Source organism: Chenopodium quinoa, unplaced genomic scaffold, assembly GCF_001683475.1.
Source record: "Chenopodium quinoa cultivar QQ74 unplaced genomic scaffold, ASM168347v1, whole genome shotgun sequence".
Classification (NCBI taxonomy): Eukaryota; Viridiplantae; Streptophyta; class Magnoliopsida; order Caryophyllales; family Amaranthaceae; genus Chenopodium; species Chenopodium quinoa.
This window is the reverse complement of record NW_018744498.1, coordinates 2,245,768-2,261,803: the sequence shown is the minus strand read 5'-3', so window position 1 is coordinate 2,261,803 and position 16,036 is coordinate 2,245,768. Positions and strand designations below refer to the sequence as shown.

At 40.3% G+C, this 16,036-nt stretch overlaps 1 protein-coding gene across 1 annotated transcript; it reads right to left on the bottom strand.

Annotated features, from left to right (window-relative positions):
• Positions 1–14,310: 14,310 nt before the first annotated feature.
• LOC110697776 lies at positions 14,311–15,813 on the bottom strand. Its single transcript, XM_021875157.1, has one exon. The coding sequence runs from the start codon at positions 15,811–15,813 to the stop codon at positions 14,311–14,313; it is 1,503 nt and encodes a 500-aa protein (XP_021730849.1).
• Between the last annotated feature and the right edge of the window lie 223 nt (positions 15,814–16,036).

Genomic DNA, 16,036 nt, shown 5'->3' with positions numbered 1-16,036 from the left:
GCCAAAGCGAGGGATCACTACTTCTCCAAGGAACGTAAGGCATACCGGATATGCAAGTTGGTTTTGGTTGTACTCGACGATATGAATGATGGAGTCCTTACATGTCGTGGCAAAGTGAATAAATTGTTGAGAGAGCATTAGATGCGACAATTTATTCAACCAAGAGTGGCTTAGAGCCAATAGCAAAGTGTTGCTTACCTTGGGAGATTTTTTTTTTTTTTTTTTTGAAAACTTGCTTACCTTTGGGAGATTGAGTGCTAAGACAAGCCAAAGCATGCTGAGCCACTCTTTGTTTCCTTGGATCTTGGAATCGACTTATTCTCGCCAAATGGGGAAAATTTTAATGCGTGGATAAGACGTTAAATAAGATTGAAAATTTGCATGAATAACTTTTAATTTTCAAACTTATTATGTTATTTACTTTATATATGGTTATACTTTGCACTTATATTTGTAGAATTCCAAATAAAACTGTATTGCTTTCCATGATTGGTAAAGGAAATCTTTGAGAATGGTCTTCAAAGAAAAGTAAAGAATTTCTAAAATACAATTCTCATAAATGACTTTTATAACAAAGTCCAAAAAGACGGTTGGAAATCATGTACTCAAAATACTAGGTAGTTTTGGTAAAACATGAAGTATTGAGTTACAAACTCAAATTGTCAATATTGACAACCAACATATCTTTTTGCTTAATACATAGATGAGTAGGACTCATTGATGTAGTAATTCAAGCGTGAATTAAAGGAAAAGATAGAACTTTGTTTTACGGCGCACTAGGTTCCTGATTAATCCCAACAAAGTGTAAAAGTCAAGGCACTCACTACTACAAAAATAAGCAAAGAGACCCGTTGAAATATCCTTTACAAACCGCCTATCAACGGGTCTCTATCTAAGGGGACTGTCAGATAAATAGATCGCCTCTATGGATGGGGTCTGTTTTTAAAAGATAATAGATATGTTATGCAAAATACCAGGTTTGTTAGATTACTTCTTTTAGAATAAAATATTAAAGATAAGAGACCCGTTGTAAAAGAAATGGGGTATGTTTTCTATATTAAACAGACCCGTTAAAAGAGAAATTAGGTCCTTTTGAAAATTAACTTTAGACCCTATATCAAAGATATGGGGTCTCTTTGATATATTTATTTATTTATTTAATTCATCAAACTGTAAGATCCCATCTTCACCTAACAGGTCTGTTAGCATACACGTTTTTTTTCCCCTAAAATCAATAAAAATTTTAAATGGTTTTTTTTTTTCAGCAATTTCTTCAATAATTACCTATTAACTTTCTTTTAGAACTAACCTGCATAATATGTAATTCAACAAAATTTGTTGACATAAATTTTTAGACCTACTTCATACATAATTCAATCAATCCCATTACAAAAAACTCACCCACATAATGTTGTGCCACCCACAATTACACCATTACAAAAAAGACTAACTCTTAATTTTCTCCCATTCTACTATGTACACCATTACGAAAAAAAAAAAACCATGGCACTATACATCAACCATTGTTTCCAAAAACACAGCATTCTACCATGTACACCATTACAAAAAAAAAAAACCATGGCACTAAACATCAATCATGGCGCACATTTGTTCCAAAGTGTATGTGTTGAATAAAAATTTGAACCAAAACGCAAGCAATTACCATACTGTCTTTGACTTCTTCATCAGCTTAGTTAAGTTGCTTAAGCAAATATTCAACCCAAATATCTCGTATCTCATCAATTTCTTCTGATGAATAAGCTTCTTGAGTAAGGAATTGCAATGTAAATAGCAGAAAAAAGAATTAAATACGATCATGGAAGTAGTGAACCAAATCTCAAAACTGAATTTCAGAACCAAAGCTCAAAACTGAATTTCAGAACTAAATTGAATATGTGAACCAAAGCTCATAACTGAATTTCAGAACCAAACAAAAATAGAATTTCAGAACTTATTTTCATAACTGAATTCAGAACTGATTTTAGATCTGAATTTCAGGCAAGGGCAAGGCAGGGCAGGCGGTGTTGCAGGGCAGGGGGTGTGCAGGGTGGGGGAGTGTGCTTAGGGGGTATGGGTGGAGCTGCTGCCCTGCCCATAAATAAATCTATATTACAGAAATAAATCTCGAATTGTTTTCATTAAAATTGTTTATTACAGAAATTTAAGGAAAGGGAGCATTAATAACCCGAAAGAAAGGGGCATATGGCCGTAGATAACAGAACCACATGCTCTAGACTCATCTTTGTCAGACATCAGAAAAAATATATTCAGATATGAACTTCATTAATGTCATGGTATAATTACTTTGCATTCGATCACCCTCCACGGGAAGGGGAAACTATTTATTTTTACGATAACATTATACAAGACACCTCAAAGTTGGTTGACATCCTTACATAGATTAAACTTAAGGGTCATGCAATACACCCTCACCCACCACCCGTGACTCTGGTGTACAGCAGAAGACAGAGGGAAAAACAACCTACCAACAACAACAGCAAGCCTTGAGCAGGGGGACAAGCACAGCTTTAGTCTTTTGTTGTACTAGCTTAAATTAGTAATATGCCAATAGTAGTACTTGTAGTAATTAAGGGTTGATTGCCATTTTTATAATTGTATGGGTAGTATATATAGTCGTAGCATAGCAAGTAAGAGGGTATCCAGAAAATTGTAAACAGAACATGAAGAGTTATGGCCTGAAGCCATATTTATCTTTGCGCAAGCTTTAAGATTTTCAATCGGATATTCAACCTTTCGGCCTTATATTAGTGTTGGTTCACGCTAGTCCGTTGCAGGTCACAAGGGAATTCAATTTCCTAAAAGCTTACTCAATAATCACCTTGAAATAGAAAATAATGAACATAAAATGAGTGATGTTAGTGCATTTACTCCTTTACATAAATTGTAGTATTTTACTAAGTATTATATAATTAAGGAAAAGGAATCCATATGAAATCTAATTCTCTTTGAAGTACAATGATAAACTGTCCAACTTTTTTACATCATAATTGGACAGTAATAAACAACTTTACACCATCAACTTTTTATATAACTTTACACCAGATTTAGGTTCCAAAAACTGATGAGTGATGCTGCTGCTGCCTTGCCAAGGTGTTAGGATCCAACCTCTTTCATCATGTATTTTGCTTTCTTATGTCTTTATTTAGCTTATGTTAAACTTTCAATGTATTCGTGTAAGTAGTTTAGGCGCTAGAGGAGATTATTGTGTTACTGTCATTTCAGTGTTCACTAGTATTTCTCCATGTAAGCAATATAAAGCTCTATATGGAGCGATGGTTGAATGAATGAAAAAGCTCCTATTCGGGTTGCCTTGCTTTAAGACTTGTGTGTTGATTTAAGCCTTTATAGATATTGTGCTTGCCTTGTTTTAAATCTCCCCACCAAACCAAGAGACTCTCAAAGACGCCTACATCCTTGTCGGTTCCGCTTGTGCCCGCTTCGAAGTATCGGCCGTCACAAGCCCCGACCCTGCACTCGTTACTAACGATTGCCTCATTGAGATACCTTTTGTCCGTGTTGCTGTGTGCCCACGAACCTCTCTCACTCTAGGCTTGCGTTCTTGTTTCTAAAAGATAAGAGCGCGCCGCACGATCCGGTGTCAAACCACTCGGACCGTGACAGTTGGTATCAGAGCCAACGCTGCATCGTTGCCTAAACTCGTGTTCAAGTAGCACGCCAGTGATGGAAGATAATCTCGAATACACCTTCGAACAACGGCTGGCCTGGCTTGAGGGCAAGTCCGAACAATGGGCCTTCCTAGAGGAAAGGGTGCCCAAGCTCGAAGATATTGTGATTAAGCAAGATAATGAAATCAGCATTCTACGTTCCACAGTAGATGGACTGTTGGAGCAACTGAATTGTGTCCAGGCACTAGCTGATGAGGCACTCGACAAGTGTGCCACTATGCATGCTCCTCAAGGCTTTGGGGGCAGTGGGGGTGCAAAGATAAAGCCGCCCAAGCCCCAAACCTTTGATGGGGCAAGAGATTCGAAGCAAGTCGACAACTTCATCTTTGACATGGAACAATACTTCCGGATTTGTCAAATAGAGGATCCCTTCAAGGTGGATACTGCCACCATGTATTTAGTGGAGGACGCGAAGTTGTGGTGGCGCACCAAATATGCCGACATTCAAGCAAAACGAATCACGCTTGATAGTTGGGAGGATCTCAAGAAGGAGATCAAGAACCAGTTCTGCCCGGATAACACCGAGTTCGTGGCTCGCACAAAGTTAACCACCCTACACCACAAGACTTCCATTCGAGAATATGTGAAGGAATATTGTGCGTGCATGTTAGAGATCCAAGATATGTCAGAGAAGGATCGGTTGTTCAACTTTGTGCGAGGTTTGAAGGATTGGGCGCAACGTGAGATTTGGCGCCAAAAGATAGACACTCTAGCCGGTGCTATAGTAGCACCTGAGAAGTTAATGGATTACTCACCCGATAAGGGCCCTAATCAGAAGAAGGGGAACAATGGACAAGCAACAAGCACTCCTAGAAGCCAACACCTCGCCTCCCAAGTTAGCTCAAACAATGTTGGGAGTAGGTACAACAAGATTGTGGGGGACGACTCTAGAAGGAGTGGAGCTTCCTCTTCATCAAGTAAGGGAAGCACATCAACCTTCTCAACGGGGAACATACCCCTAACATGCATCCTCTGTCGGGGCCCTCACAAGTGGTTCGAATGCCGTCATAAGGGAGAAATCGATAGTCTCCAAAAGAAGTTATCGGCGATGACGGTGGAGTCAAAACAGACCGAAGAAGCATGCGAAGTAGAACCTGATGAGGAAGAGCCCTCAAGGCTGGGCGCGGTGCACATGTTGTACGCCATGGGAAAGGAAGAGCCCGAGGAGAGGTCCAAAAACACTGAGTTGATGTATGTAGAAGTGTTGGTGAATGGGAGGAGGGGCAATGCGATGATTGACACCGGGGCCACCCATAACTTCATATCCCAAGGAGAAGCTCGAAGATTGGGGCTGAAGCCGATTCAAGATGGGGGTAGTATGAAAGTTGTTAACTCAGCCGCCAAGCGAGTTCATGGGGTTGCAAGGAACATCCCAACAAAGCTGGGGGACTGGAGCGGAAACCTGGATTTCACTGTAGCCACCATGGATGACTTTAACCTTGTACTCGGTATGGACTTCCTACGTGCAAGTAAAGCTGTCCCGATGCCCCATCTGGGGTCAGTATTAGTAGCTGGACAACAGCCTTGCCTCCTCAAGATTGCAAGATGAGAAAAGGGTCTAAAGGCCCCCTCCTTTCGGCAATGCAACTAAAAAAGGGGTTGAAAAGGAACGAACCCACATTCCTTGCTACTCTATCAGTGAAAGAAGATGAAGTCCCTCATGAAATCCCCGCAGCTTTAGATAAGCTTCTCACGGAATTTGAGGACCTCCTCCCCAAAGAGCTCCCAAAGGTGCTTCCTCCTAGGAGGGCTGTGGATCACGAGATTGAACTTGTTCCTGGTTCGAGGCCCCCTGCTCGAGGCCCTTACCGTATGGCCCCTCCCGAGCTAGCGGAACTTAGAAAGCAATTGGAAGACTTACTAGAGTCAGGATTCATCCGCCCCTCGAAAGCTCCTTATGGAGCTCCCGTGCTCTTCCAGAAGAAACAAGATGGGAGCCTCCGATTGTGCATAGACTACCGAGCCCTCAACAAGGTCACAGTGCGGAATCATTACCCCATTCCGTTGGTGGCGGACTTGTTCGATCAACTAGGGGATGCAGTGTTCTTCACGAAGTTGGATCTGAAATCTGGCTACCACCAGGTTCGCATTGCTCAAGGAGATGAACCGAAGACCGCATGTGTGACGAGATATGGAGCATTTGAGTGGCTAGTTATGCCGTTTAGGTTGACCAATGCCCCCGCAACCTTCTGCACCTTGATGAATCAAGTGTTCCATGAATTTCTCGACAAATTTGTAGTGGTGTACCTGGATGACATTGTAATTTATAGCAAGACCTTTGAAGAACACCTCGACCACTTGAGAAAGGTATTTGAGAAGCTGCGAAAACATCATCTGTTCGTCAAGCGAGAAAAATGTGCTTTCGCCCAAGAAGAAGTTGGGTTCTTGGGACACTTTATAGGTAAAGGCCGCATAAGGATGGATCCAAAGAAGATACAAGCAATTCAGGATTGGAAAGATCCAAGGAACACTTCCGAGCTTCGGTCCTTTCTAGGCTTGGCAAATTATTACCGCAGATTTATCAAGGGACTCCGAGTTAGCCAGTCCCCTCACCGACCTCTTGCAGAAGGATCGTCGTTGGGAATGGTCAGAGAAACAACAAAAAGCTTTTCAGAAATTGAAAGATTCAGTAGTGAGAGAGCCAGTCCTCGCTCTCCCTAACCCCAACAAACCCTTTGAAGTAGAGACAGACGCTTCCGATTTTTCCTTGGGAGGAGTACTACTCCAAGATGGCCATCCCATCGCATTCGAGAGTCGGAAGTTGAACAGTACGGAAAGGAAGTACGCAGCACAAGAAAAGGAACTCCTAGCTATTGTGCACTGCCTTAGGGGCTGGAGACATTACTTGTTGGGCTCGAAGTTCATCGTCCGCACCGACAATACTGCTGCAACCCACTTTCTCTCTCAGCCTAAGTTGACGGGAAGACAGGCTCGATGGCAAGAATCCTTAGCTGAGTTCGATGTAGAGTTTGCATACAGGACAGGGGCTAGCAACAGGGTAGCAGATGCGCTGAGCAGGCGAGAAGACCTGGCACCCCTACAAAGATTAGCCCCTTTAACTTCAAGCAACGTCGCTACCTCTGTGCGTGATCAAGTCAAAGCTTAGTTAGGAGATGATCCGATGACAGGAACCATCAAGAAACTGATTGAAGAAGGGAAAACTAGACGTTTCTGGATGGAAGACGGACTCGTCTACACTAAAGGAAAGAAACTCTTCATCCCTAGAGCAGGTGGTTTGAGAAAGATGCTCTTGAGGGAATGCCACGACACGCTATGGGCAGGTCATCCGGGTTGGCAAAGGACACTCAGCTTACTGAGCACAGGATACTATTGGCCGGGGATGAAAGAGGACGTGATGAACTACACAAGAACTTGTCTGGTGTGTCAACAAGACAAGGTCGACCGACAGAAATTCGGTGGGCTCCTTGAACCGTTACCAATCCCTACTCGCCCTTGGGAGAGTGTATCCATGGACTTCATCAGTGGCCTCCCAAAGGTGGACCAGCACTCCGCAGTAATGGTGGTTGTAGATAGATTCTCAAAATATGCTACCTTCGTTCCAATGCAAAAGGCATGTGGTGCTGAAGAAACTGCCTCATTATTTTTCAAGCACGTTGTGAAGTATTAGGGACTCCCCAAGAGTATAGTGAGCGACAGAGACACGAGATTCACAAGCATATTCTGGTCAGAGTTGTTTCGGATGATGGGGTCAGAACTCAATATGTCATCAAGTCATCATCCACAATCAGATGGGCAGACGGAGAGATTCAATGGGTTACTTGAAGAATATTTGCGCCACTTCGTCAGTGTCAATCAGAAGGATTGGGTGAGACTCCTCGATGTAGCTCAGCTTTGTTTCAACGCCCAAAAGAGCTCCTCATCAAACAAGAGCCCTTTCGAGCTGACCATGGGCCAACAACCTCTCTTGCCTCACACAGTAGCAGACACCGAGGCCGGACGAAGTACTCAAGCTCGAGAATTCAAAAGGGAGTGGGAGCAAAACACAGAGATTGCTCGGGCCTACTTGGAGCGAGCAACTAGGAGAATGAAGAAGTGGGCTGATAAAAACAGAAGATCGTTGGAGTTTGATGTTGGGGATATGGTGATGGTGAAAGTGTTACCCGAACAATTGAAGTTTTTGAGAGGAAGAGATCGAAGATTAATCAGAAAATACGAAGGCCCCATCCGCATCATAAAACGGATAGGGAAGAATGCGTACAAGATCGAACCTCCAGCATGGATGAAGATACACCCAGTCTTTCACGTCAGCCGCCTCAAGCCCTACCACCCAGATCAAGAAGACTCAAGCCGCAACATCAGCAACCGAGCCACCATCAGGAGCAGACAGCGCAACACCTCTTCAGCACAGACTTAAGGATCAAGAACTTTAGTCTCCTTAGTCATATTTTGTAAGTCGACGAGGACGTCGACAGCTTAAGTGGGGGAGGATGTTAGGATCCAACCTCTTTCATCATGTATTTTGCTTTCTTATGTCTTTATTTAGCTTATGTTAACCTTTCAATGTATTCGTGTAAGTAGTTTAGGCGCTAGAGGAGATTATTGTGTTACTGTCATTTCAGTGTTCACTAGTATTTCTCCATGTAAGCAATATAAAGCTCTATATGGAGCGATGGTTGAATGAATGAAAAAGCTCCTATTCGGGTTGCCTTGCTTTAAGACTTGTGTGTTGATTTAAGCCTTTATAGATATTGTGCTTGCCTTGTTTTAAAGCTCCCCACCAAACCAAGAGACTCTCAAAGACGCCTACATCCTTGTCGGTTCCGCTTGTGCCTGCTTCGAAGTATCGGCCGTCACAAGCCCCGACCCTGCACTCGTTACTAACGATTGCCTCATTGAGATACCTTTGGTCTGTGTTGCTGTGTGCCCACGAACCTCTCTCACTCTAGGCTTGCGTTCTTGTTTCTAAAAGATAAGAGCGCGCCGCACGATCCGGTGTCAAACCACTCGGACCGTGACACAAGGCAAGGCGGCTGCTGTTGCTGCCCTGCCCTGCCAAGGCAAGGCGGCTGCTGCCGCTGCCCTGCCAAGCCAAGGCAAGGCGGCTACTGCTGCTGCCCTGTCAAGGCAAGGCAAGGCGGCTACTGCTGCTGCCCTGCCAAGGCAAGGCGGCTGCTGCTGCGCTGCCTAGGCAAGGCGGCTGGCTTCTTTTTTTTTTTTAGCTCCATTATTTAGCTAATTCATGCCATTTCTTGGGGGGGGGGGAATATACCTTTTTCAGACTACTGCGATGCCTAATACTACTGAGTTTCGAAATATTTATTAGAGGCAAAATTAAGTCTTTATAATACAGTAATACACGACATCAAACCTTTTTGGAGCTTTTATTTAGATTTTCGAGATCGATGTCAAAAATTCATGTGATAATAGAGAATGTTTTTTAAGATTATCAAAATTTATTTGAATTCATATACACTCACTAGTTGGTCACATAAAAGCCTAAAATGATCTTGAATCAATAAGGCGCGTACATACTCCATAGCAAACTATTTAAAAGGCATGCATTTTACTAGAATAAAATAAAATTAAATCCAAACAAAATTCAAGTATCCAGCCCCAACTCAAGACTCGAAGGCGGCTGCTGCTGCTGCCCTACCAAGGCAAGGCGACTGCTGCTGCGTTGCCTAGGCAAGGCTGCAGATGCTGCCCTGCCTAGGCAAGGCGGCTGCTGCTGCCCTGCCAAGTATAGATAGACAGAAATATTTTGGTTAATTTGAGCAAATTTTGGTCAGAAATATTGAGTTGAAACAATCAAAGTATTCGAAATGCATAAGTTCTTACCTTGTCGGTAATCCATAACACCCTTTTTTCCAAAATCTCGAGCATGTACCGGCACAAAACTTATCCATAATCCTTCTTGTGTTTAGGATGGCTAGGACACTACAACAAATCATTCATGAGTTACTTTGTCATGTCCAAGACCTACAACATATCATTATATGCTAAATTTAAAAAGAAAAACTGAATACCTTTGGTTGATTCCACCCAATATATGCATCCTTTTTTATTTTCTTGATATCCTTGCGATGGACAACGCTAAATTGTTTGATTCTCCTACAGAATTATGACAAGATCAAATGATAATAATGACAAAAATACCAATCAGTTGAACATCAATACAAATATAATGAAGTCATTAAATGATTACTTAATTGCTTACTCATTGATGATTGTTTTAGCAAACTAAGGTATGCTGTCTGCTCCACTTGGGTCCAACCAATAGACTATCCCATTCCAAGGGCTAATAACAACTAACATCCAATTCCGACTACATACAAATAACACAAAAAGTTAATAAAGTAACATATCAATAATTATAAGCTATTGTAGAGAAACACATAATGCACGTACTTTTCATTATAAGGTGCAAAGAATAATTGGTTATGATTCTTTCCCTCATTGCACCCAAACACACGAGCTAAGTATGTAGACGGGTTTTCCTCTTCTATTGTTGGATTCATTGGGGATAGAACATTGGAATCGCAAAATCCAAACATACCCGAAATTCCTTCTTCTTGACATTGTTCTTTCAAGTACCCGTCCCCGCCATCCATAAAAGGTCAAACATGTAAGAAGATATTGAAAATAGAAATTCTCAAATCTTAAAAATGTAAATGAACTTACTTCATGAAATTTTTCAAGTGAGCAGCTCCAATCTCTTTCTGGAAACACCAATTAAGCAAATCTTCGTAGTCAAGAGTAACATCAACCACATGTTGAGTCAGAAATACAGTTTTCTGGAAACTTAAGGAGATGGATTTACTACTCTTTTTCATTCCCAAATCATGAGTTTTTAACGACTGTAACCAATTAGTAGTCACTTTTTCACAATCTTCAGCTCTGAAAAGATGCATGTCAGTGGTTGATGTTTGGGAAGATGTCGATCATGGGAATGGAGTAGTCACGTCTTTTTCCAGGTACACATCAGCCTTTCATACAAACAAACAATGAGGGAACAAGTAAATGCAACTCTTAACTTAAAATCAATTCTGAACTAAAATCAGTTGGTATAAAAACTGATATAACAATACCTTAACCGGAAGAATCAAGTGAATTGGCCAAGAAGTGTAACTCTTCTTTGCTTGGAAAACAAAGATTAATTCTTCATTTGGACATGGCAAGGGAGCATTCGGCACAATATTTTCTACAATAGAGACTCGGCGGTGACCAGGGGGTAGCGATCGGATATGATTTCTGATGACTTCTCCTGCCTTCTCTTGATAGACTTTCCCTTTAGCAACAATTACATGTCCTTTATCGCCGTCCTCAATGGCCAGTTGACAATCACTCTAGCCCTATACAAGTCATGACATAATCAAATTTCATATACATAATTTACATTCGAAGATGTATGACTTTTAATACAGTACCTCAGGAAAAGTGATATTGCTGTGTTTGAGGCTAAGATCAGTTGAGTTATCATCATGATTGTTCAGAAGTATATGGTCAGGTTGATTAATTTTTTCTGTTTGAGGCCAAGAAACATGATACATCTCAGCCTCAGAGCTTTGAAGATGATCCTATTGCACGGGAGGACTTATGTGAGCCTTATGACCACGTGAAACATTAGCAGCATCCTGAAATTGAGACTCCAACAATTGATGACCTTCACTTTGTTGTCGCTCAACCCCTCTAGTTAGCAGTTGTGTAAGTGGAATGTTAAGCATTCCATGGTCAACAAAATTATTTAATTGGGTAAAACCTAACCTATTACCATCAAGACCACCAAAACCACTGAATTCAGCTTGACCACCAAAACCAAAACCACTCTGACCACCAAAACTAGTCTGACCAGAAGAACCAACCTGTTGACCATGACCAGACTGACCACCAGAACTAGACTGACCACCAGTACCAGGCTGACTACCATCATTGCCAAATTGGCCAACCAGCCCACCCAAACTGCCAAATTGACCAACATTTGATTGACCAAAGATGGCCATAAACGATTTCAATTGCTCCTGATTTAAGCATGACATGATGAAAGATAATAATAAATTCTGATTATTTTTCATAGTTCCCATCTCTGATTGCATCATTCCGATTTTTGCATACAATTGGCTTGGTGCAGTTGGTTTGTCAAAGCCAAAATATTCCTTATTTGTGATACCTGATCCAACTGCCCACACTGAACCACCATGCTCACACTTATTCAATGCTCTTGCTAATATGTCATCCCGACCATTGTACACGAATTCTCCTCTTTGAGCTTGAGCCTCCAATGAATCTGCAATTTAAATTTTCAAGGGACGTAATAGATGAAACCAAGTGAAATAAATTCAAATAAAGGCAATCATTCACAAGAATTTAATGAAATAAAATTTGTGCAGAAGAGTCTTCATTAGATATCTTACTATAGCATCATGGATTTCCCTATCGACTGGATTATAAAAAAAATGATTCCATCTTTGACCTGAGAGTGAGCTTTGATCCAAGTCAAGTGTCGAGGCACTTGTGACACATGGACTCCCTGTTTTTCAAGTTCTTTTTCCTGCCATTGTACAAAATTAATTTAGAATTATGTTTGAATTATATGAAATCAAATTTTCAACACCAATATTGTATATATGGTAGTTACATATAGAATATTTGTCAAACTTACTACTTGTTCTTCAAAATATTGATACCCAAGTCGGCCTCCTCGATACTTTGGGGTCTTCTTCTTTGCCCTCACACGAATTTTTTCACTCAATTCCTACAAAAAATATTTAAGATTAAATTCAGTAACATCATCTTGCTAGAGGAAACTTATCATAAACTTATAAAGCATCAAAACTAATAAACTAATAAAGCATCAAAACTAATAAACTTATAAAGCATCAAAACTAATAAACTTATAAAGCATCAAAACTAATAAACTTATCAAGCATCAAAACAGAACTGAACTCAGAACGGAGCTTCAGAACTGAACTCCAGGACTGATCTCAGCACTTAACTCAGAACGGAACTTCAGAACTGAATTCCAGAACTAAATTCAAAACTGAATTCAGAACTGAGGTTCAGAATTGAATTCAGAACTAAGCCTCAAAACTGAATTCAGACTGAGCATCAGAACTGAACTTAGAACTGAGCTTCAGAACTGCACTCAAGAACTGAATTCAGAACTGAGATTCAGAACTGAATTTAGAACTAAGCCTCAACACTGAATTCAGAACTGAGGTTTAGAACTGAATTCAGAATTAAGCTTCAGAACTGAATTCAAAACTGAGCTTCAAAATTGAACTCAGAACTGAACTCAGAACTGAGCTTCAAAAATGAACTCAAGAACTGAGTTCAGAACTGAATTCAAAACTAAGTCTCAGAACTGAATTCAGAACTGAACTCGGAACTGAGCTTCAGACCTGAACTCCAAAACTGAATTCAGAACTGAGGTTCAGAACTGAATTCATAACTAAGCTTCATAACTGAATTCAGAACTGAGCTTCAGAACTGAATATGTTTGCTTAATGTGATAGCATTGTAGACTTCGTCTAAGACTCCATTTGGAAGGTCAGACCACTCCTTATAAGTAATCATTACTCTTTTACGGGCAACAACACCAATGTAGGTGGAGAAATGAGATTTGTGCTCTCCTACTGGAATTATTTTAATAGGATGCCATGCTAAACGAATCTTGGTGCCTGATTGGATCGCCTTCCCCACCATAGCAAGTACAGTACGACCCCTCTCATCCTTACGCCTTATTTTCTCATAATCCTGAGGATGTAGTGTGTCACCTTCATTGGATGGGGCGTACACGTTTTCTCTTTCTAGCCATCAACCTATAAAAAAATCAGAAAAATAAATTTAATAGGTTAGTTAAATGCAAAAATCATTGTAATAATGAAACCAAAATTTTAAGTAGGACATCCTAAGGAAAAACCAATAATAAAAAAAAAAAGTTAGTACTTTATAAAATTAAATTACATTTGTTACGAGATCGCTTTTGCTTGACATTTTTTCGCTTCTTTGTATCTTCAACCCATGTAACCTCATTATGATCATCTCTCACATATATTGAAGAGTCATCAACATTATCGTCCACTACCTTTCTTGTCCAAGAAGGAGTCTCCAACACACTATCAAAAGTACAATCATCGATGGAGTGTCGAGGCCTTGGTGTTATGACAACTGACCTTCGCTTATCTAAGGGGTCAGTCATATAAAAAATTTGTTTTGCTTAGGTAGCTAAAATAAAAGGATCCTCTTTGTGACCAAACTTGTTAAGATTGGCCAAAATAAGTCCCAAGTTACTTTCTTCAACACCGTTGTTGCTGTCAACCCATTGGCATTTGAAAAGAGGAATAAAAAACATGGTGTAATGCAACTCACAAATCTCTTCAATGACTCCATAGTATCTCATAGTACCACACACGGGATTCTTATCTTTTGCACTAGCAAAGTGAATAGCTTGAGCCTCTAAAGTGACCCTACTGTTTTGCATAGTGCTGTGTTCATCTTGGAACTTTGTGTAAAAAGTGCAACCATTTATAACATATCCTGAAAAGTATGTTGCACTAAAGTCAGGTCCATATGCTAAACTCTTGAATCGATCTGAGATTACTATTGAAGAGTCATCGAGCTCCATCATTACTTCATCTTTGAATCAAGAAATGAATGATTTGCTATGTTTGTCAGCTAATGCCTTTTCGCTTGCTCTTGGATTGTACTTTCTCAAGTGTCTCATATGTCTTTCAACATAGGGTGCAACTTCATCCTCATTATGCAGAATGTATGAGTGTGCCTTGTGCCTATTGTCATAAGACATATCACGTTGATTACGACCTAAGGTTCCCACACCATCCATTCGTCCACTATGACGGGATATAGGAATCCCTATTCTCATTGAATTTATCATAAAATCACCAGCATATTGTAATACTTCTTCATAGAAAAGTTGCTCAGCAATACAACCTACAGGTCGATAAACATTCTTCACATACCCTTGGTATGTTCTCATTTGCCTTTCAAAAGCCCATTGAACTCTCAAATATATTGGACCACAAAATCTTATCTCTCTTACCAAGTGAACCGTCAAATGAACCATGATATCAAAAAACGATGGAGGAAAGTACATCTCTAATTGACATAAAATTATAACAATTTCTTCCTCCAAAGCATTCAAATGTTCGGGATCAATGACTTTACTATAGATTGCATTAAAAAACAAACAAAGTCTAGTAATGGCGTATCGAACATTTTTAGGCAATATTGAACGAATAGCTATGGGCAACAAATTTTGCATCAAAACATGAAAATCATGAGACTTAAGGCCCATAAGTTTCAAACTTTCCATGTTTACCAGGTTGCGAATGTTAGAAGAATAACCTTCCGGCACTTTCACTCCGGCCAAGCTCTGACATAACTCGATTTTCTCTTTTCTAGAGAGCGTATAAGCAGCCGGTGGCAAGTACTTTCGACCATTCTCATTCTCAACCACATGGAGTTCATCTCTAATCCCCATTTCCATTAAGTCGTCTCTAGCTTTCTCCCCATCTTTGGTCTTTCCACTAATATTCAATAGTGTACCAATAACACTATCACACACATTTTTCTCAATATGCATCACATCAAGCGTATGTCTCACAAAAAGGAATCTCCAATATGGTAAGCTCCACAATATTGAACACTTTTTGAATCCTTGCTGAGGAAGAAGTTTTTTATGCTTCTTACCATATGTGATCTTGAGATCTTTGATATTTTCAAACACCTCTACTCCAGATAGTATCTTAGGGCGCACCCTAAACTCTTGATGTCCATTGAAGGCCTTTTTCAAGTTGCGATAGTGATGAGTACATGGCAAAAATATACGATTTCCATCAAAAACATTCTTCTTAGATGCACTCAACCACCTTCCTTGAAAACCCTCCATGCATACGGGACAAGCAGTTTTCCCGTAAACTGTGTATCCTGATAGATTACCATATGCTGGAAAATCTTGAATATTACAAAACAACAATGCTTTCAAATTGAAATTCTCGTTACGATGTGCATCGAACACCTCTACACCTGTTTCCCACAACATCTTCAAATCATCAATTAGTGGAGCCAGATACACATCAATATCATTACCAGGCTGCCTTGGACCAGAAATTAGTAGTAATAACATCATATACCTTCTTTTCATGCATAGTGTAAGAGGTAAGTTGTAGGTAATCAAAACAACAGGCCATGTACTATAAGTGCTACAAAATGATCCAAATGGATTGAAGCCATCTGTAGACAAAGCAAGGCGTAAATTACTCTTTTCTTTGGCAAATTCTTAAAATTCTCCATCAATAAACCTCCATTGTGGGGAATCAGCAGGATGTCTAAGCATTCCATCATCCTCT